This window comes from Anser brachyrhynchus (assembly GCF_964034855.1).
Source record: "Anser brachyrhynchus genome assembly, chromosome: 2".
Classification (NCBI taxonomy): domain Eukaryota; kingdom Metazoa; phylum Chordata; class Aves; order Anseriformes; family Anatidae; genus Anser; species Anser brachyrhynchus.
Window position 1 is genome coordinate 52,192,375 of NC_137695.1, and position 20,615 is coordinate 52,212,989.

Consider the following 20,615-nt stretch of genomic DNA (forward strand, 5'->3'; position numbering starts at 1 on the left):
AAAAAAAAAAAAAAGCAATCATTTCAGGAATGCTTTCAATCTGACTCAGTAGGAGCTACTTGATTAAAGTCATCTTGAGCAGGTGAGTTGGATCAGATAACCTCCAGAGATCCCTTCCAGCTGAAACCATTCCATGACTCTGCGATACATTTACCACACAACTTTCTGATTTGAAAGGAGGAATAATTAATTCTACCCAAGTGGTTATGAGGTATCCCCTCTCCAAAGCAGCAACAGATCTAATAAACCTTCCTGCAATCCCCGTGCTGACTGCCAGGAGCATTACTTGGCCAGATTAAGCACTGGGCTCCAAAAAGCTTATTTAAGCCCTGCTTAGCAGTGGCTAATCTAAACCCAGGCGTTCATACATCTTGTTTTGTCATGTACCTTGTAACAGGAAAATGCAGAAAGAACACAGATACTACAAACAGCCTGTTCAGGTCCAAGAAGGCTATTAGTCTACAGCATCTGGAAAAAGTAGGACAGCACTTAACAGTTGTCTTCCCAAATTAGTCTTGGTCAGACGTGCCTGAGCAGTATCCCACGGGTTGGTTACTCCAGTTGGTAAATCCAATTCGGCTGTTTGTCTGAAGACATGCAACACCTCTATATCTCTCTCCCCTCACTCTGCAAAATTCTACTCTTCCCTTTCCCCACCTCGTTCCCCTCCATCCCCCTTCTTTTACAGGACCCATAAACTTCAAGTGCCAAGCTCACTCATAAATCCAGCTGTTTCCATAAGGAAGACATTCAGGTTAATTACATGTTTTTGCAGCTCACCAACCAAAACACTGAATACTTGAGATTTAACAAAACAGAGGAATCAATACACTGCCCTGCAGGAATTATGCTGTAAGCAATCAAATCAAGATGCTAGAATGATTTTTCTAGACTACTATGGTCAGGATATAATCTTATACTTCTGCAAGGTATATGCCCAAACACTGTACTCAGTTAACTTTTATCCAATTAGCCAGTAACTATTTTTTAAATCAGCATCTCTGTATAGCATCTAGAGCCCTGATCAGCTGTGTTTTTAATCCAATAGCATCAGGATAACCAGGACATTTTATATACCTTTTAGTATTGTCTTGCAGCCTTCCACGCTGTTGTAGAAAGAACAGGAATCTTTTATCAGCTGCAGCCAGACTGGTACGAATTCGCAGAGAAACAGCTCAGACATTTCTTCTCAGCTGAGAGCTACACTTAGTTGTAATTAAGAGATTTAAACACAGCCTTTGAAGGTTGCTAAGTTAATTTCCAGTCCTTCATCTCAATTCCAAAATGGCAAGTAATGCACATATACAATAAATAGAAGTACACTATCCCTTTGTAAGCTTTTGTTAGAATTTACACTGTAAGAAATGTTTATACTTGAAAGTTATTCACCTTAAAAACACTTCCTGACCCACATAATTAAAACTGACTGGTGTATTTACATAACAATCACAAGGAAGGTAAACTATTTGTAGAAAATCCATCTGAAAACACAACAGAACTTGACACAAGTAACTTACCACTTTTAGGCAGGACTTCTAGTGGAAGTGGAAACTCCTGGCATTTTTAATTAAAATTTACAAAGTTTTCTTTATGCTAAAATATTTCAGAGGGAAAAAATAAATCACAGAAGATATAAAATCATAACTTGCTGCAAGGACATGCACTTCAGGAAAAATATCTTTAAAGTAGAGAAGCCTGCTGAACCAGGCTTGAGTATTTCTACCAAATGAGATAGAGACAACAACCTTGTTTCTGTGTAATTTTTTTTTACTATACATTTAAGTAAATGTTGTATCATCAAAATTGATTTACATTTTTGTGAAAGACGTTTATTGAATACAAAATACCCCCGTTACATTCAGCCTTCTTATAAATGATTATATGCAAAGAAATTCAAAGTGTATGACAATTAACAATCTAACTGGCTGAACATTTTCAGAATTTAGATCACTTATGAACCCTTATTTCCCAACTGTACAACAATAAAATTCAAAAATATGCTTTGTCTTTCCAGAAATACTGTAGTCAGAGGGATTCTTTGCTCGTGGCGTTAACGGCAGCCCACGCTTTGGCGTCTGTTAGTAGTTCATAATTTTAAGTGTAGGACTTTCCATATTAACAACATGGTGTATGGAGGAACAGAAACCTAAAGAACAGAAACTTATGCAAAGAGTTCGCTTTGATCCAAAAAGCTGTGGGCCAAAGTTCAAGACTGCAGACTTAAAAGTACCATTGCGCATGTTGAGGCACCAAGGCTCAGGTTCCGAAGAGCTTTCACACACAGAACAGAGCTTAACCACACACTTAGCGATGCCTGATTCAGAAGTCCCACTGTGGGCTTCCAAAGCTCTCAAGCCTCCCAGCTGCACACCCTGGACACACACTTCTGAGACGTTAGGCCATTAAATCAAGACACTAAAATAAAAGATTTTGTACAAAGTGAAATTTGAAAATTTCCCTATAGCTTTTAGAGGGATTTTATTTAATATGTCAAGCCATTGAAACAAATGTACCTGTAGTCTTTGTACAAAGTTAAATGCTGAAAAGCTTAAGTATAAAACTACGGTTTCATTTCTGTACAAGGTAAGATGGGAAAAAACACTGTAAAACCTCAACTCGTAGTTTCACAAAACTTCTGCATCCCACTTTTCATCACAGCCTCACTGCTGAACAATGACATTTCATGTCATAAATCCTCCAAGATAACAAGATTAAAAAACTGATTTGCACAAAAGAAATCTGAAATAACTTTATATACACAACAGAAAGCCTTTTAAAAGTACAAAAATAACATCTATATGCCAATTACCATGCTTTAACAGTTGTCTCAGTGCCTACACATGCAAGACAGTAATCCAGATTTAGAATAACTCTGTATCTGTAGAATGTATCAGAATATAAAAGACATTAACATGTGACTAACTCTTGTTATTTTCAGAATGGATATGTATTCAAAATATTCTTTAATAACCAATACTGCAATATTCCAGTCTCTGCATGTATATCCACAGATAAACAGCTTTCATCTTCATTTTAAAATCTTCTGCAAGCTATTAAGGCAGACTAAACTATGACGGTTCTAATGAATCTAATTATACAAAGCAATTCATAATGTACAAAAACTATAAAAAGGGAACACTTATTGCCATGCACAAAACTTAAGTATGTTCAACTAAAAACTGCATCAAATGCATGTCGAGTTAAAAAAAAAAAAAGATACACAACATGATTTACATCAACACTCTTAGCATTAGATCAGCAGAATCAACTCTGACTGAATACAAGGGTGAGACACATTCCTTTTGCTGGTGCCTATCAGATCTTCAAATCCACGGGAACATAAAATCAGGAATCTTCAATTTCCCACAGTCAAACCAGATCATGAAATCAACTGAAATGAGAAGTGTATTAGTTTTCTCCTTTGTCTAAATGCAATTACAAATAGCCTCTCCTTCAGCATCAGACTATCAAGAAAATACTCTACTTTTGCTATCACAAAAAAAAACAAGAACATCCCTGCATCAGACAGATTGCTCTTATTTATGCCTTTGGTGATAGCGACACGTACATATGTATGCACAGCACACAGGTACAGCTATGTTCTAGACAGCCATAAATCATTTCAACATCTGCAAATAAAACCACATGAAAAAGAAAAACTCAAAGGCAGCATCATAACTGATCTCTCATAAGCACATGAAGAAGGGCGCACACAAAGAAAACCTATTTATCTTTATCCTTTTTTTCTTTCTCTTACTGCCAAAGCTTTCCAATCTGCAGAGCTTATACAATCTCCCGTGCTGTTATCTATGAATGTGTATGGGCAGTGCATGACTTGTGGGGCAACCTGCAGCCAAGGCTGCAATTAAAAGAAAATACATAGCTTTCAGAGAGTCAGAAGTCATCAAAAAATACTGTAACTTTAGTTTTAGTTCTGCTTATCAAAGAAACTCATAAAGTAGTAGTGAAATGCTAACAAAAAAGGTCTGGACCAGTTATTTTAGGAAGAGGAATACAGGACACCCCTCCCCCCCCCCCCCCCTTTCCCACCAGAACTATTCACGTTTATCAGAACACTGGAATTTGGGGTACCTCCAATACTATACAGGAGGCTATTAAAACCAGTGTAAAAGGATGCCATGCCAATTTTTAACAGACTGCAAAAGACTATAGAAAGTTTTCTAAACAATAAGGTCTTTACCTCTTTGACTGTTTTTTTAATGAAGTCTTTTCTGTCAGACAAATCATAACTAGGATAGTTTTCATACACCTAAAAAAAAAGAATAAAAAAATACAACCTCAAGTTACTTTCATTCAGTATGTTGTATAAATAGAAGAAGCTTAAATGAAATTAGGGCAAAAATTGGTGTTGTACTTGACAGTAGTACAACTGTCAAAATTCCCTCGATTAATTATGGGAAGTGATTTTCCTGTTCTAATTTTGATCACAGAATTTAAATGCATGTATTTTTTATGCTTGGTCACCAACTAAATTGGTACTATCAACACAACAGATAAACAAATGGGAGTGCCTATCTTGCCATGTCAGGAAAATTAAGAATTCTCCAGTTTTTGTCTTACATGCTGTATAAGTAGACAGATGTCCTCTGCATTAGGGTGGGAAGCTAAAATAATAGTAGGAAAAAACAAAACCCAAAGGTTTTTAATTTTTTTGGTAAAAAAGTGAAATTGTGATCCTCAAAGTCACTAACAAAAGAGTCAACATATTTAAGTGCTATACTACAACTACTCTTTGGTTAACCACCAAGATTAGGGTGTGGAGGGATACCACACAAACAAAAAACTAGATGCCAATACTGACAATCAACGCAGAATGCTTTATTCCACTACACAAAGTTTCAGACATTCTAGAACAACTATAAACATGAACAGACTTTTGTACAGAATACAAACGTACAGTTTTCTCCTAAGATTAACTGCTAGTTTAATTTTCTCAAGATAACTTTGGGGAAGTATCAAGAAAACAAACATGTGAGTTAACTGACTGCAGAAAGTGTCGAAGTAACAGTATTGTCTGTATGGTGGTCGCTTCCCTTTTCTATCCACTTTCCTTCCTGTCTCCTGTTCTGCAGCTTAATGACTCCTTTGCCGAACCCACTGAATTCACTAACTTGGCTGAGAACTAGTCATCTTTTGGTGGTAGGTTAGCACTGAACAGACTCAAAGAGAATACATGAAGAAGAGCACGGTGAGCAGGAGAAATGTGCACAGAGCAGGACACAGCCCTCCTCTTTTGACAGTAGAAAACTGCTGCACTATCTCAACAGCTCTAACACTTGCACTTTTGTACACAGCAGTTTTGGAGGTAATACCGCTGCTTTCCACATAGCTCATTTTGATTCAGAGACTTCCATTCTTGTGTGGAGCATCAGTGCTGCATACCTTAAGATTAAGGATCTCCTTGCCGTAGCTGTTGGTAAGTAAATAAATCAATGCAAAAGCACTGTTTCAGAAAAATTATGCAGAGTGCAAGCCATAATTGATAAAAAGATGACAAAAGTTTGTTTATAGACAACTCACTATCTAAAAGAAAAAAAGATTGCAAAATCATTTGCTTACCTCCTTGCAAATTTGTTTCATTGTGACCTCCTCCAAGTTTGCATTGGCCAGCAATTTCTTGACAGTTTCCTTTAGTTCTTCATCTGTGGGTGGTTTCTTCAGCTTTTTAATTAAAGGTTCATCATCTGAACTATCCTCAGACTCACTTTCTAAATATGAAGAATAATTTGAATTGCAATAAAAGATTTTAATTGTAATAAAAGATTTTAAATTTGTAATAAAAGATTTTAAATTTGCCTGCCTTCTTCTGCCAAAGCAGAAGCCACCAGAACTTTTTCCAAACAACTGATGCAGATGGTCTTCCTCAAAATCGGTATCTTGCCAGACCATTGCTTTATAAACAAAGCTAATGCTGGCAATATTACCTTTATTTAGGACTCTGCATCACTGTCCATGAACTATCAGTTTACAAGTCAATATGTACTCTAGAAAGTACGGGACCGATTGTACTCATCTATCAAACTAGAAAAAAGCCAATTATAGCAATTCTAAATTGAGGCATTATGTACCTAACAGTACTTATCTGCTTTAAAAAGTATTTTCAATTTATTTTTCCCCAGCAGTGCTGCCCATTAGCGTCTTGTAATTTTGTAACGTTCGAATACTAAACATGCCATCAGAAAAAAACATGCCAACAAATGAAGAGAATCAGAGGAAGTTATGTGAAAGGACAGGACATACAGATAACACTCCTACAATTCTTTCCAGAAACAAAAAAACTGAGACTGAGTGACTCTAACTTCCACTAAATTCCGTGACTCCGAGAGGAGGCACAGATCATCAGAGCAGATGCCAATAAATCTACAGAATGAGCATCCAGAAATATGTACTTAACATTTTGATTTTTGTAGGGTGAACATACACTCAAAACAGAAATGGAGTAGGAATAAAGAAGAAATGATGCTTACTTTATGTAACATACAACTATGTAAAGCACATATATAACATAAATATATATTTGTGATGGCAAAATGAAATGTACACAAACACAGAGCCGATCACATTATTACTGCCAGCGGACAAACAAAAACTGAGTTCAGTACAGGCTACATAACTGCTGAGAAATTACGCTACGAAAGAAGTTTAACACAGCTCTATAACTGGGAGTTGCTACTGTCAACACACTGACAAACAGGGCAGTTTGAATTGCTGTGTGTTCTGTAGCATACATATGCTGGTGCTGGCATTAAATGAACTGTCTGCAGCATACGGATATATGCTAGTAACAGTACATCTGGGACAGAGGCATGGCTGTTTACTCATAGAAGGTCAGGGAATTTAAGGCTGGGGGGGACCTCTGGAGATGATCTGGTTTAAGCTGCTTCTCAGAACAGGGACAGTGGAGTGGGTTGCTTAGCTTCCTGCATAAACACCTCCAACAAAGGGCATGCCACAACTGCTCAGGGCCCCTCTTCTGGGTGAACACCCTCACGATGAAGCTTTGCTTCTCCCAACATACAACTGCAATTTCCCTGACAGCAGCTCGTGTCTGCGCCTCCCATCCTCTCACCGCACACCTCCAAGCAGAGCCTGGCCCTGCCTTTCCTTTCCTCTCCCACTCGGCAGTCGCAGGCTGCAGCACGGTCCCCATTGACCCAGCTCTTCTGAAGGCCGAAGGAGCCCAGCTTGCTCAGCACCCCCCTACGCCGTGTGCTCCAGCCCCGTCACCTTGCTGGCCCTCCACTCCAGGCTGTCCGCACCCGCCTTGTACAAGGGAGCCCAAAGCTGGGCACAGCACTCCCAGGGCAGGCTGACAAGTGCTCAACGTGGGGCATTAATTAATTGCAATAATGCTGGCTACACACTTGCTGAACCAGCCCAGAGTGTTGTTGGCTTTCCTTGTCACAGGGGCACACTGCTCACTAGGGTTCAGCTCAGTGCCTGTGAGAACCATTTGCCCCTAACTCGGGTCCTTTTCTGCAAAGTTGCTTAGAAAGAAACCAGTCTGTCCCTAATAGCACTGCTGGAACCTCTACATGGTATACTGAATGTATATCTTCTACGTATATTGTCAGATATGAGAAAACTAAGAGCAACAGGATGCACATACAACCCTTATCTATGTTAACAAAAACACATTGGGCTGCTGAGTAAGAGACATACGCAGTGGGATATATACTACCGCATCAGCTATAAGATTCATGTAAAGCCCCTATAGAGGCACTAACGGAATTTCACTAATATTCTTCCAGCAGAAGACAGACCTAGGCTGATACTTCCAATGATTAGGAAAGTAAAATGTATATGCACACAGATAAGTTATATAAAGGTATACCCAAAACAGAACATTTTAAAAATATTACCATTTCAAGGAAAGACATATCAAGCAGCAAGTCCATTATTAATCAAATTCCATTTTCCTTCACAATTAGGTGAAGAAATCTGTCTTCTAATAAACATCCTTGTTAAGCTACAAGACGATGTAGGAGGACAGATTTAAAGCATTTACCTTTTCTAGAACTGTTCTGATTCTTTTTAGTAGTGCTGCTATCAGCCTTCTTGACATTAGCACCCTTCACAGCTTTCTTGGGTTTGGAAGTCATCTTTTTAGATTTTTCTCTTTTGGATGCTTTTCTAGGGGGCTATAAAGAAGAAAAATGGAAGATTAAAATCATGGTTTCTACCTCAACAATCCATTCCCCTTTTGAACAGAAGGGATGGTTTCCATTGTTGATACAAACTAAATCAACAGATTGTATTACTACATTTTACTAGCAATTTCTACCCCTACACCATATAGGGAATATGTTCATATTCTTTTCAATTTCACATTGTCCCTCTACGCAGACTCAAACAGCTAGAACTTTTTGATGATACTAGTAATTTAGCTGTGCTATAATGTACCATTTGTAATTAGTTAGCATAGAATGGTTTGGGTTGGAAGAAATTAAAAAAACATATCTAGTTCCAACCCCTCTGACATAGGCAGGGACACTTTCCTCTAGATCAGGTTGCTCAAAGTTATAGTTAATTATAACTAGCTTATAAAATTTCTTAAACACACACAAAAAACATAGCACACTGTGATCAATTAATTTCTAGATCCTATAGCTCCCTGGGACTACACGCAACTAATTCTTTTTGCACTAGTTGAGAAGAACTACATGAGCTAATACTTAATTTGACCAGTTATTGTGACTAGTAAACTCAAAAAGTTACCGCATTAAGTTACTACCAACAGGGGAAATTGGGAACATTAATACATACAGTGTCTCTGTGTATGAATACATCTATCAGTGCATTGCATTTTTGGCACAAAATGTGTGCTTAACACACAAAATCTTTACATAGTACTTCTGACAAGGCTGAAAACTTTCCTCACAGAAACAAATACAAAACTTTGAGCAGGAGTAAAGAGAAGGAACATCATGAAACAAAACAAATCAACTAAAGTTACTAAATTCATAAGTAATTAAAATTTTAAATGGCAGTGTAGTCAGCTGAGCAAACTATCACACCTAAAAAAACTAAGATTAGTTCATCCAACTTTTAACCACTTTTCCCATTAGTACCTGGTACAACCTGTGAAACCAGTATTCAATAAACCAGAATATATTTATTTATATTGGCTTGCTCACTTACAATCGCACTTGCAACTATACAACTATGCAACAATGTTAAGTAAAGAATTCAGACCTTCGTTGTTGAAATTCAGGAAATACACTCAATAATCACCCCATTAACTTTCGAGTTTCTGCTCAAGTTCTATCACTTGTACAAAGTCAAAGGTTAAAACCAGCACTCACATTTAAGCTTTTACAAAATCATGCTCCCTCAGCACACAGAAGTATTTCAGACATTTTCTGCTTCCAGGTAACTAAGATTTAAAATAAAAAAACAAAACTGCAATCAAGAGAGGCTCTTAACTCTATTCCAGCCACTCCATGCCCAAGATTCCAACAGAAATGGGGTTACAAAGCAGATATGTTACCTGCATCCTTCAACCTGTAGTATGTTAAGGAGTATCGTAAACCTAGCATTTTTAAAATGCTGTTATCTCAAAGTTGTACAAAGGTACACATTTACTACTTCACCATTTCCTATGTTCAAACTAATCTGACACAATACTGTTTTTGTAGTAATTAAACTTTTGTTTCATGCAAGTCAGCTTCATTTTCCAAAGACTTCAGTGCACTCAGCTATTGCCTGGCAGACATCTAACTCCTACCTTTTGAAAGAAGACAAAGAAGACCCAGTTAGATCAATAGGGTTTACTTTTTTTTCCTTAAATACTCGAGTTCTTGAAAAAGTTTCTAAAAGCAGACTCCTGGCTCTGAAAGCCACGTTCCTTTCCTCACAGCAGGAAGATTGTACTGCTGAAGAGATGAACAAATATAAAATTAACTTATAGCATTTCAGCCCTCCTTTGACTCACTATTTCTGGGGGAAGAAATTCAGAAATTAAGTTTGTTTTATGGAGATGTGAGGAATTTCCTTGAACAATCTTTAAAGTTAAAATAAGCACCTGTCAAAATGACAGTGTTTGCACCAAGGATTGAAGTTATATACATCAGCTTTCTAACCAAAGACTTTTGTTACTATTTTCTGCAACTCAGGCTATTTACTTTGTGTTACACTTGCAATGCAGTAGAGGGAATGCAACCGAAGTAAGTAACGGTCACACTTTACAGTCAAAGGCTCTGTAGCTTACATAAAGAATTTTCTTTGACACTAGTTGACTAATTGCTGTTTGTTTCAGGCCTTTGATTACAGCTAAAAAGGCAGTACTGTCTAAATCAAAATACAGCATAAGATGGAGCCTGTAGGTCCTTCTCATTTCTTTTTACCACACTTCAGGCATAAGGACGAATCAGTGGCATCTGTACACTTACACTGGCTCTCCGCGTGTCTATTCTGTAAGTATTGGACTGAAAGGGAATGCACATAGAAAGGTATTTTGAATTTAACCATAAAGTTCATTTCATTTCTCTCCTACTATGGAAAACTAAAATAAATTTCAAAGAAAATACAGAAGAACTGCAAATAATGAGGTGAGAACAGTCTGGAGACTGCAGGGATCTCTGTAAGGCTGCTTACTATGTTGCTCCCTTTAGCTTTGTGATCCAAGACACAGAACTCTTAAAAGAGAAATTATGACAAAATCCAGAGGAAATGTGGTCTGGAAACAATGCAGCTGAGTAGGTTAGGGACATCTGCTGAGTTCAAAGTTAACTCCTAGATAACCAATCAAACCCTACACACACAAACACAGACACACACACACAGTCAAGCAATCCTGGGATTTTTTTCTTTTAAATGAAAATCACATTAATAAAGTCTTCACAAAATGATACAAGAATCAATTGCACTTGAAACCCTGACTGCTCCTAAATGACATACAGCAAATGGTTTGTAAGGTGTGTATATACATAGAAAAATCAGAACCTTTGCCTTATCGATTCTCTAAATTTAATGCACAAAGAAATCATGACAATCCCTTATAAATTGAAGATGTGTTCCCTTTTCCATGTTTCGCCTTCAAGCCATTCATTCAGTAAAACACCACTTACCTCCCAACCTTGTGTGTTCCAAGAATTACCAATTGATAACAACCACAGTGACAAACCGCAGACAAATATTTTTAGCCCTATGTTGAAAAACAACAACAAAAATCCTCATTACCTCCTCTTCACTTTCTTTTTCTTCCGAAGAGTCATCCTTTTCCTTCTTTTCATCTTCCTCACTGCTAGATTCATCTGACAAGATCTCTGGACACTTGGTGCGTTTTGCTTTTCTTGTTGTTCCAGTGCTACTGCGCTCCTTTTTACCACCTTTGCTTGGTGTTTTTTTGGACTTTGGCAATGGCTGAGAGACAGGGATTGTGTTATTCAAGTAGGAATGCAAAAGTGAGTTTTGAAACATAAATACCTTCAAATCATGTGAAAGAATAGTAAGTACAGAGGTCTTTAAGTTGTCATAACAAAAAACAGACCAATTGTACATGCTACTCTTATACCATAAGCAGAAATTCATAGTACAGCGATAAATCAGAGTAAAATGAAACTTAAGTTCACTTATAAGCTAAGCATCCCTTTTACTCCCATAACGGAACACATCTTCCACTGTCAAAGACTAGGGAAGACAACAAACAAGGAAGAACAATTTAGAAGGAATCTTTTACATTACCCACAAAGGCAAACTTTTTCTTCTAGCAACAAATTAGATGACAACTTTTCAGGTCATACAAAACTGCATTTTGTTGTCACTCAGTACCAGTATGCCTAAGGCAATATGCTGATTTGTTCAATTAGTTACTAGTGTTTTCTGGGAATAAATTTAATTTCCTGAGCAATACTCTCACTAGTTAAGTACTGATTTTAGATTGAAAACTGAGGGTTGAAGAAAATTACTAATAGTTTAGTAGTCTTGGCAGCTGAATGCAGTGTATTAGAATATACTAGATAAAGCAAATATTCCCAGCCCTGCAATAAATTCCATTTTGAGTGTGATTACACACACTTGTCAACTTGTGGTGTGCCCAGCTACATCTGACTGTTTATTTTCCTGTGTTTTCACGTTTTATTTCTTTGCTCTGACACTTTTTTTTTCTTTCCTGATTATGTGTTATGTGCATTCTGTCCCACTCACCCACAAAGCAGAAGCTACTTATGGCATTTAGATATGGATGTTCCTAATAAGCTTCACACATGCTTTTGAGTGCTAACAGCGTATGACAAGTGCTCTTACATGTAAGCATTTTCTATCAAAGTTCTCACCCTTAAGACCCATAGCAAGCTAGAGCAGGTCCCATTAAAGATGTCTGCAGCAGTAGTACTACTCACTTTCAAGAATGGAGACAGCTGCATTTTTCACTAAAATAGAGCTATAAGAACAAGCATAGCAAACTGCATCTCACCTTGCCTGAAGATTTTGGGTGCATCAAGAAGTTTAAGATCCTGGTTACCAGTTCACTATTAACTCCTGATCTTTCCAAATCAAGAACTTCACAGATACTTTTCAACATCGCATTTCTAAATCTGGAGGGAGGAGTAACAGGAAAAAAAAAGGATTCAGTATCACTTCATAAATGATAGATCAACATTTGACTGCTGGAAGCTGCTGCCTGGCTTATGTCTATGACCTGAAATTCTTCCATTTGTTATGACTAGCTATACTGGCTTACATTTGTAAACCCTTTTAGTCCGTAACAACCAAGCTGCAGCCACTTCTGTTGATAGAGAAGGTGCTTATGTGAGAAAAAGTTGTGTTTTTGCAATAGAAGGTGTTTTTGCAGTGGAAACAGTTAAAAAACAAATAAAGAAAACAAAAAACCACACCTATTTGTTATGTTAGTTGCTACAAATCACTACATTTATTTGACAACAGTTCTAGGAATAATACTGTACTTTTAATATACAACGAGCAGAAGTGGTTTAGATTTTGAAGAAGAAAGGCTTTGAGACATACAGCGATGAAAGGGATGAAAGCTTGCACCATGAATGGAGTGCAACATAAACTTTGCAAAGTAAAATTTTGAAAATAAAAATAATGTAGAGCACGAGTCAGACTATATTAAGTAGCAATAATGATCGTTACTTTTTTAACATTTCCTCCTTTTTCTTGTATTGGTCACTTCCTTTTTCAAATGGAAACCCACTGAACTGACCCACATTCTTCTTTAGGGAAGCAACCTAGAACAGAACACAAAGATTACTTTCCTTTAGGGGTACCTTAAAAGATGTCATCCAATTATGTTTGTTAACTTTTCATACAAGAAAAATCTGTTCTAGCATTTAGCTTTCTGTTGATGAAACCTTATATCCACTTTCAAAAAAAAACATTTATACAGTTTATGCTTTCATTTGCCTCATGACAGCCTATGACTGATAACTACAATAATTAAGATCCAGAGGCCTTGGTAATTTAGTTCATTTTAATAACTTACCTGGTAAAATCACCTGCCATTTTGAGCTTGTTTAGAATGTACTGCATTATTATTTACATGTTTGCACAACTATGATCATTGGAAGACTGTCACATGATTTATACCATATATTTTGCTACAGCATAGTGAATTTGGCTTTTACTATATGACCTACTAGAGCAGATTTGCTTTATTTGCTTTTTTAGTCTTACATAGGATTGTGCTTGTACACTTGAACCTCTTTTTTTTGAAGATCTGTCTGAGCTCCCTACAGTTCTGATTATAGCTTTGGATGAAACTGTACTGATATATATTCAAATGGAATATATTTTGAAGTAAATAAATATATTCTCTGATCTTTTAGGTCAGAGGCATTGCTTTCACAAGAATTAATGGAAATAGAGTAAATTGTCAACATATTTGAGAATTTTTCTAGGACTAGGAATATTCTTATAAATCTAACTATAATTGAAGGCAATAAAAACAGTATTAAATAGTCTGTAAAATACTGACTGTGGTCAATGAGCGATGGGGCATACTTTGTGTTACAACATAAGCTTCCAACACAAGGTTGTGACCTAATTCGCGTCTATCACATTTTAGGTTAGAACACAGGTGTTACTGAAAAATGAGTGTAGAAACAGAACAGGTACAGTTATTTAAGAGAGAAACTTTCCATGATAAACAGGTGATGATTAATAGGTGGAAGAGATACACTGTGATGTGACAAAATTCTATCTCAGTCACTTTAACAGATGATACTACTTGATATCCACAAGCAAAACATCCTGCAGGTGTACTAAAACTTTGCAGGAAATCAGAAGATTGTTCTAAGAATACATCAAGGGCAATGATTTGTAACCAAGCAACTAAGGCAGCAGGACGCTGTGTAAGCTCAAAAACAGCATGAAAAATCCTGCTTTGTTATGTGGACTGTCTGTGTATAAGCTAAGGAAAGTATTTGTACTTCAGTGGCATGAAGTAGGTAGAGCAACTGAGGTTAAGCAAACCAATTTGCCTTAAATAGGTTTGTTACACATAAGCCGTGTGTAATCACAATGAACCAGACAACTGAATGGGTGGTTAGGTGACCTCTTGGAGAGCAGAACCTTGCAGGGCCACTTGTACCTAGGGAACCATATCAGTAGTGTACAAGGCAGAGATTGCTCAGGTAACTGCATCAGGAACACCGTGCTTTGGGCAGCAGGAATGTGGACACCTACAGAAAGTAGCGAGGGTGACCTAAGGACTCACACCACTGGGACTCTAGAGCAATCCTCTTTAAGCAATTGGTTGGGTTCTCCAACTCAATGCCCGTAAGACTGTAAGGGAGAGGGCAGAGCAAAGTGCGGTGAAATTGCATCCAAGTAAGTTGTGTGGGAGGGAACAAGGAGAGCTGTATTTCAATTGCAGTTGTGTCTAGCTAGTGAGATTTAAGAGTGTTAAATATCATTTGATATCATTCTGCACATAATTGTGAAACTGCTAATAGTCATGTGTCTGTTCGTGGATTACATTATATATTAACAATTGATTTAGTAAGCAATAAAACAGCATAATGGAGTTGTTAGTTTCTTCGTAGCTTGTCGCAAAACAATAAACTTTATAGTCCCTTCAATGAGTCATGCCTCAGACCTGCGAGTTAAAGTGGGAGAGAGGGACTCTGAGGTCATGGTATCCCAGTACCACCACTGGAAGAAGGTATAAAAGCGCTACTGGTATCAAGAAGGATAAATGGATACAGTTTCAAAAATTCCACTATACAGGTAGTTAAATCAGAAAGTTACCTGGTTCTGTCATTCCACCTTTCAAACCAAAATTAAATTCTACTGCAGAACAATCCAAATGTTTGCAAACCTCCGTATGCACTGAGCTAGAAGTTTTCTTGTTTTGTTTATTGCCACACTGAATAAATACCATAATTCACAGAAATGGTTTTTAATGAATATACATCGTTCTTTCTTCTGAATACTTGAGATAATGGATCTTTGCTTTGCCATTTAAACAAGCATTGCATTTTCAGCAGTGGTCTGAGACACTATAATTAGCATGCGCTTGTACTACTCAGTTCTTGATTTCTGTGCTAGCTATTTAAGTTTCCAAAATATAAGAGCAGCTTAAAAATAAATTCCTATAAATACGGTAAGTGTATTGAAATGGTAAAGTTTAATCTGCCTTAATTTCCCTATGTCCACTTCATGCCTTTTAGGAAGAAAAACGGGTCATACTTACTCGGAAATTTAAGGCAAGATCAATGGTACGTAAAAGACTCCAAAAAAGATTTGCTGTTATGATTTGCTTAGGTTTCATTTTCAGATATAAATGCAAGCATATCAATTTTTAACTAATATTTTTGTTGAATCTTATTTTAGATAAATGAAAAAATGACTATGAAGACTTTATATATTAAAGTGTGCTTACTTTCTATTGTTTTGTGCATATTAGAGGAGAAAATGACTAGGTAGGTAACAATGTAGCAAAAACCACTAACACAGGTATCAAACAAAAGAAACTGAAGTACTAAGAAAAAGCTATGTTGAACAAAGTAACTATACATGGAATACTTTTATGACTTGCGTATCAGCAGTTTTACCATGTGACTCAAATTATTTCCAACTCATCCTAGTAAAGTAACCACTCCCCTGCACCCAAGGAAGGGAAAAAAAAATATCTCTGTTCAAACAGGCTTACAATTCAGTATACCTTTCCACAGGATTTTTAGACACTAGTTTATGGAAGTTAGAAAAATTGTGGGCCTGATTAACTATTCCTTTAATATTAATTTTCTAAGTAGTTTGTAACAAATGACACTGAAGAAGTAGATCCACGTGTGCAAATGCAAAAAACTTTACTACAAACCTTTTCACAATTCATGAGAACTAATAAATATACAAGATTGATACTAAGTTCTTACAGTGCCTGGCCTGTTGTAGAGGAGTTTGTGCAGGTTCCGAAGTTCATCTGTCTTCTTTTTACTCAAAAAGAATTGTATCCTTTCAATTTCGCAAAGCTTTTGTCCTTTTCCTGAAACATTTAAAATCAGTTGTGTGATTCATCACATTTATATTTACCTATGCGTTTACAACTTCAAACAGCTATAATTCTTTAAAAAAGCAAAGAAGTTATTTCAGCACAGCATCAGACATGATAAGTCAAACATTAGGCAGGGCTTTTCCTATCAATTAGGCACCACGATAGTGATATTTTTTTCTCTTTCCTACTTGATACTACCTATACCAGGGTTCACAGACTTGGCATTTCTTTTTATTCTAGATGCTCCTGTAATTTTTAGTGGTGGCTAAATACTGAAGAACCTATTCAAGGTTAAGTTTAAATATTACATAACTCCCAAGGTTTAACAGGGCATTACAGAATAAAAGGCAGTTTTCATATAATAGCCTTATTATTTTAAAACATACCATGATTGTTAGGTTAGGTCTCATCTAGAACAAATCAACAATTTTATCATTTGAGAGGTTCCGTCATAACTCCCAATACTCACAATTCTTATGTGAGAGGTCAAACTTACCTGGTGTAATTGTAAAAGGTTCTTTTTGTAATGAGGATACTTGCATGGTCAACCGGTCTACCTTCTTCTTCTCCCTTTTTCCTTCAACGATGAGGCTCTTTTCTGCAAAATACAGTTTCCTTAAACAGTGTTTTTCATGACATGACCACATTCCACTGCAGTGATAGGCAATACAACTCTGAATCACTGCAATGCCAAACCAAAAAAAAAAAGATAATGATATAACCAAGTACTATTACACTTTCAAACCTTTGGCTAAAAGGTCAAGGGGGTTCTGTAGAGCTGTGTATCAGAGTCTCTAGTTCTTAACTACAACCCTACATCCAACCTAACCTCAATGAAAAGGCTAGACATTTCCTAAAGAGAACTGCACCTCATGATGGAGATGACAACACCATGCATTTTCAGAATCCCAGCCTTCTGTCCTTTCATCACCTTTCTAAGGTATAGAGCTGTTATTTCTTTTGCAGTCTCCCTCTGCCACCCCTAGCTCCCACAGGCACAGTTCCACTCTAGCTCTTTGTGGGAGAACAACGCTACCAGATGGGCAAAAGGGGAATCCAACTTGCCTGCAGCCTCTTCCTCTTCCCACTTGTGGCACAGGGGAGCTACACAGTAGTATCATATCAGCAGAAAAGACAGATTGCTCCCACAAGGACAGTGGGACTGTACTAATCCACACACAGCTGTGCTGTGCTAACACTCTGCAGAGCACAAAACTAGTGTCACCACTGCTACAAGGATATTATTCGCAATAATTCTGGTACTGATTAGTCCTTCTATTGGAAAGCGTCCCTGCCCACTGCAGGGGTGTTGGAACTAGATGATCTTTAAGGTCCTTTTCAACCCAAACCATTCTATGATTCTATGAATATGTTTAGATTGTTTTATCTATACATTGCATATCACTACTTTAACAGTACCACACCAGGACAAAAGCCCCAAGGCTTCACAAACCTAAACATTTCATAGTAAAACACTCAACCTCAAATAAACTTGTCACACTGTTTTTAGCAGATAGTGCTGTTCTAGCCTCAATATCAAAAAGCAGCTTCATAATGTGTATGTACATAACCAAAACTAGACAATTATCTGCTGACAACATAGTAAAACATAATCTGGCATATACAAGAAAGAGCTATTTGTAAAAACTTAATTCTAATTACTCTGTTTTTCCCCAAACAGCACAATTTTTCTGCTACCTTTCCTGAAGACAAAGCTCTGCTCCTTTAAGAACCTAAGACCACCACTGACTCGGTCTTCACTATGCAATACTGCAGCTCTGCTTACACGTATGCTTTCATTTGCAAAATAGTTGCCTAGGGATTTCACACCAACATTACTGCATGGTAGTTCCTTCATCACAGCTTGTATTCCTTGACTACCCTCTGCAGTTACATGCTGCGACACAAATCCTGCCTTGCTTGTCCCTCTGACACCACAATTTTTACTAGTAAAATCAGTCACATGGAATTACCCCACCACTATAACTAAGCTTTGGTACCAAATAAAATAATCCACAGCAGTTAGGCAAACAAAGATGTCTGTATTATTCCAAAGCTATTTCACAGGTGTTTCCAAGTTTCTTTCTTTTGCAAACATAGATCACTTCAAAGCGTTACTGGCAGAAAAAGGATTCTTTCTTGGATATGTATTGGATATGTATTTTTTTTGTACGTGAATAATTTGATACAGGATGCTGCACCTTGTAATCACCTAAAAGTTTTTCCAGCAACAAAAAAAACACACTCGTGTGTGAATCCAAGATGCCAGCAATTCCTTCATTCTTGCTTGAGGAACATCAGTGTTGTTGCTTCCAGGTTTGTCTGTTTTAGTCTACTGGGAGATTATTTATGATCTGAGAGAAAGATGCACTGTAGAATCTTCTAATATTTCTTGTAAAATTAGCTGAGAACACAGACGACTGCATTCAATAAGCTTAGCATTTTTAAAAGACAAATTATTCAGTGGAAAAAACAAGTACCCTTTTCTTCTTCCTCCTCTTCTTCCTCCTCCTCATCTTCATCACTTTCCTCAGCTTTGTTTTCAGCTTCAGGTTGTTTCTCGTCCGCTTTCTCAGACGACATTGTATCTTCTTTGGATGAAGCAACAGAAGACATGGTGTATGTTTCTGTAAAAAAAAAAACACAGGAAAACCATAAAAAAATAACACTATTGCTTTTTTTTTTTTTTAAAGTACAAAACAATTAATGTCATCGTGCTTCTATTGTGACTGGTTACATACTTTAAGACACCAACTAGACCATTCTGCAGATACACAACGGAATAAGTTTCAGAAGTTGTCATCCATCCTGCAACTAGCCTGGTTAAGAAGTTTAAAAGTTTATCAGTTCTTTCCACACACGCGTCTGCAAGCGTGCTTGGTGAAATTTTCAGAAACACCCACTCAAAGCAAGTGGCGCTGTACTAGGAAGAACGGTAAAGTTTTAAGACGTCATAATTTTAGTGCACCACGTTATCAGTTATTTCTGATCATAGTTAACTACACATACAAGTTCCCTGATAAATTCAACAAGCTGGGTATTTACATGGGAAATGGGAAAAGCGAGAGAAAAGTTATGAGCGATTTGGAAAAGCAAACGCTGCTTTCAGAATTCAAATAGGTATGAGACAACTTAGGGCTCAAAGATGCTTTTTGTTTTTAACCTGCAAGTCTACAACAGAAACTAATAAACGTGTCACACTTAACATATTTAAGAGGAGTCTTTTCCTAGCACTTCAAGTGGCTTAAGTTTTAATATCTCACTCCGGTGAGTGCTATTTCCCTCGTGACAGGGAACGCCTACCTAACAAAGGAAGCTAGCCCTACCTCTTCAGTTTAGAAGACTCTAACTTTCAAAATCATTCACTGTTTACGCTTCTGGAACACAATACACTATCAATTGTTTGAGGTCTTGCGGGAAAATATCACGTTAATCGTTTTATTTTTGTAAAATTAAAGCCGGTATACCTGCAAGAGGTCAAACTGGATGAACAACAACTAAAATAGGCACACGGACGGAAGCTTGCAGGTGGCAGTAAGACCATGAGTTTTATTAGCGAGAGGAAAATGCAAGTTTAGTCCTCTTTGTTAAACCACCAGGAGAAAAGACGTCTCTTTGGGGGCACTCAGGGCGGTGCTCTGCGAAAACCCCTCGCCCACAGGAGAGAGCAAGCAAGCAGCCCAGCACAGGCTACCTTTCCCTCCCCTTCCCACGCAGGCAGGGGGCGCTGAGGGAAGCCGAGAACTTTGTGCCCCCTCAGCGTGAGGCGCGGGGAAGGCGGCGGCGGCGGCGACGACACACGGCGCCTGAGGAGCCCTGCGGTGGGCAGCGCGGCCCGGCGGCAGGCCGGCTGACGGGGCGGCCCCGCAGCGGGACGGGAGCCTCGGTTCGCTCCCCCTCAGCGCCAGAGGGGCCTCCCCCGTCGAGGGCGGCGGCGCGGACCCACCTCAGCTCCGGCTGCAGCCCCGGGGCCGGTCCCGGTGCCGGGGGCCCGCGGGGAGGCGGCGGCGGCGGCGAGCTTTTCAAAATGGCGGGCTCTCGGGCGGCCAGGAGGAAGCGGGAAGGCGGCGGCCAATCAGCGCCCGCGGCACGGCCGGCGCGAGGAGGCTGCGCGGCGTGCTGAGGGGAGGGGGGGCGG

At 38.2% G+C, this 20,615-nt stretch overlaps 1 protein-coding gene across 1 annotated transcript; it reads right to left on the reverse strand.

The window, feature by feature from the left end:
- Window positions 1-1,749: 1,749 nt before the first annotated feature.
- Window positions 1,750-20,581, reverse strand: DEK (DEK proto-oncogene). The gene is made up of 11 exons (XM_080582720.1): window positions 20,424-20,581; window positions 18,958-19,104; window positions 16,974-17,075; window positions 16,359-16,468; window positions 13,117-13,211; window positions 12,437-12,557; window positions 11,203-11,385; window positions 8,030-8,162; window positions 5,581-5,729; window positions 4,202-4,270; window positions 1,750-3,391 (listed from the first exon to the last, which is right to left on the reverse strand). The coding sequence occupies exons 2-11, from the start codon at window positions 19,091-19,093 to the stop codon at window positions 3,380-3,382; spliced, it is 1,110 nt and encodes a 369-aa protein (XP_080438846.1). The 5' UTR covers window positions 19,094-19,104; window positions 20,424-20,581; the 3' UTR covers window positions 1,750-3,379.
- Window positions 20,582-20,615: the final 34 nt, after the last annotated feature.

Bases quoted from the DNA above. Each gene is read 5' to 3' on its own strand.
- DEK (XM_080582720.1), bottom strand. From the start codon at position 19,093: ATGTCTTCTGTTGCTTCATCCAAAGAAGATACAATGTCGTCTGAGAAA. The intron at 13,212-16,358 runs GTAAGAACTTAG...GTTCTGTTCTAG, and splicing joins TCTACAACAGGCCAGGCACT to GTTGCTTCCCTAAAGAAGAA. The intron at 11,386-12,436 runs GTGAGATGCAGT...CCTGTCTCTCAG, and splicing joins ACCCAAAATCTTCAGGCAAG to CCATTGCCAAAGTCCAAAAA.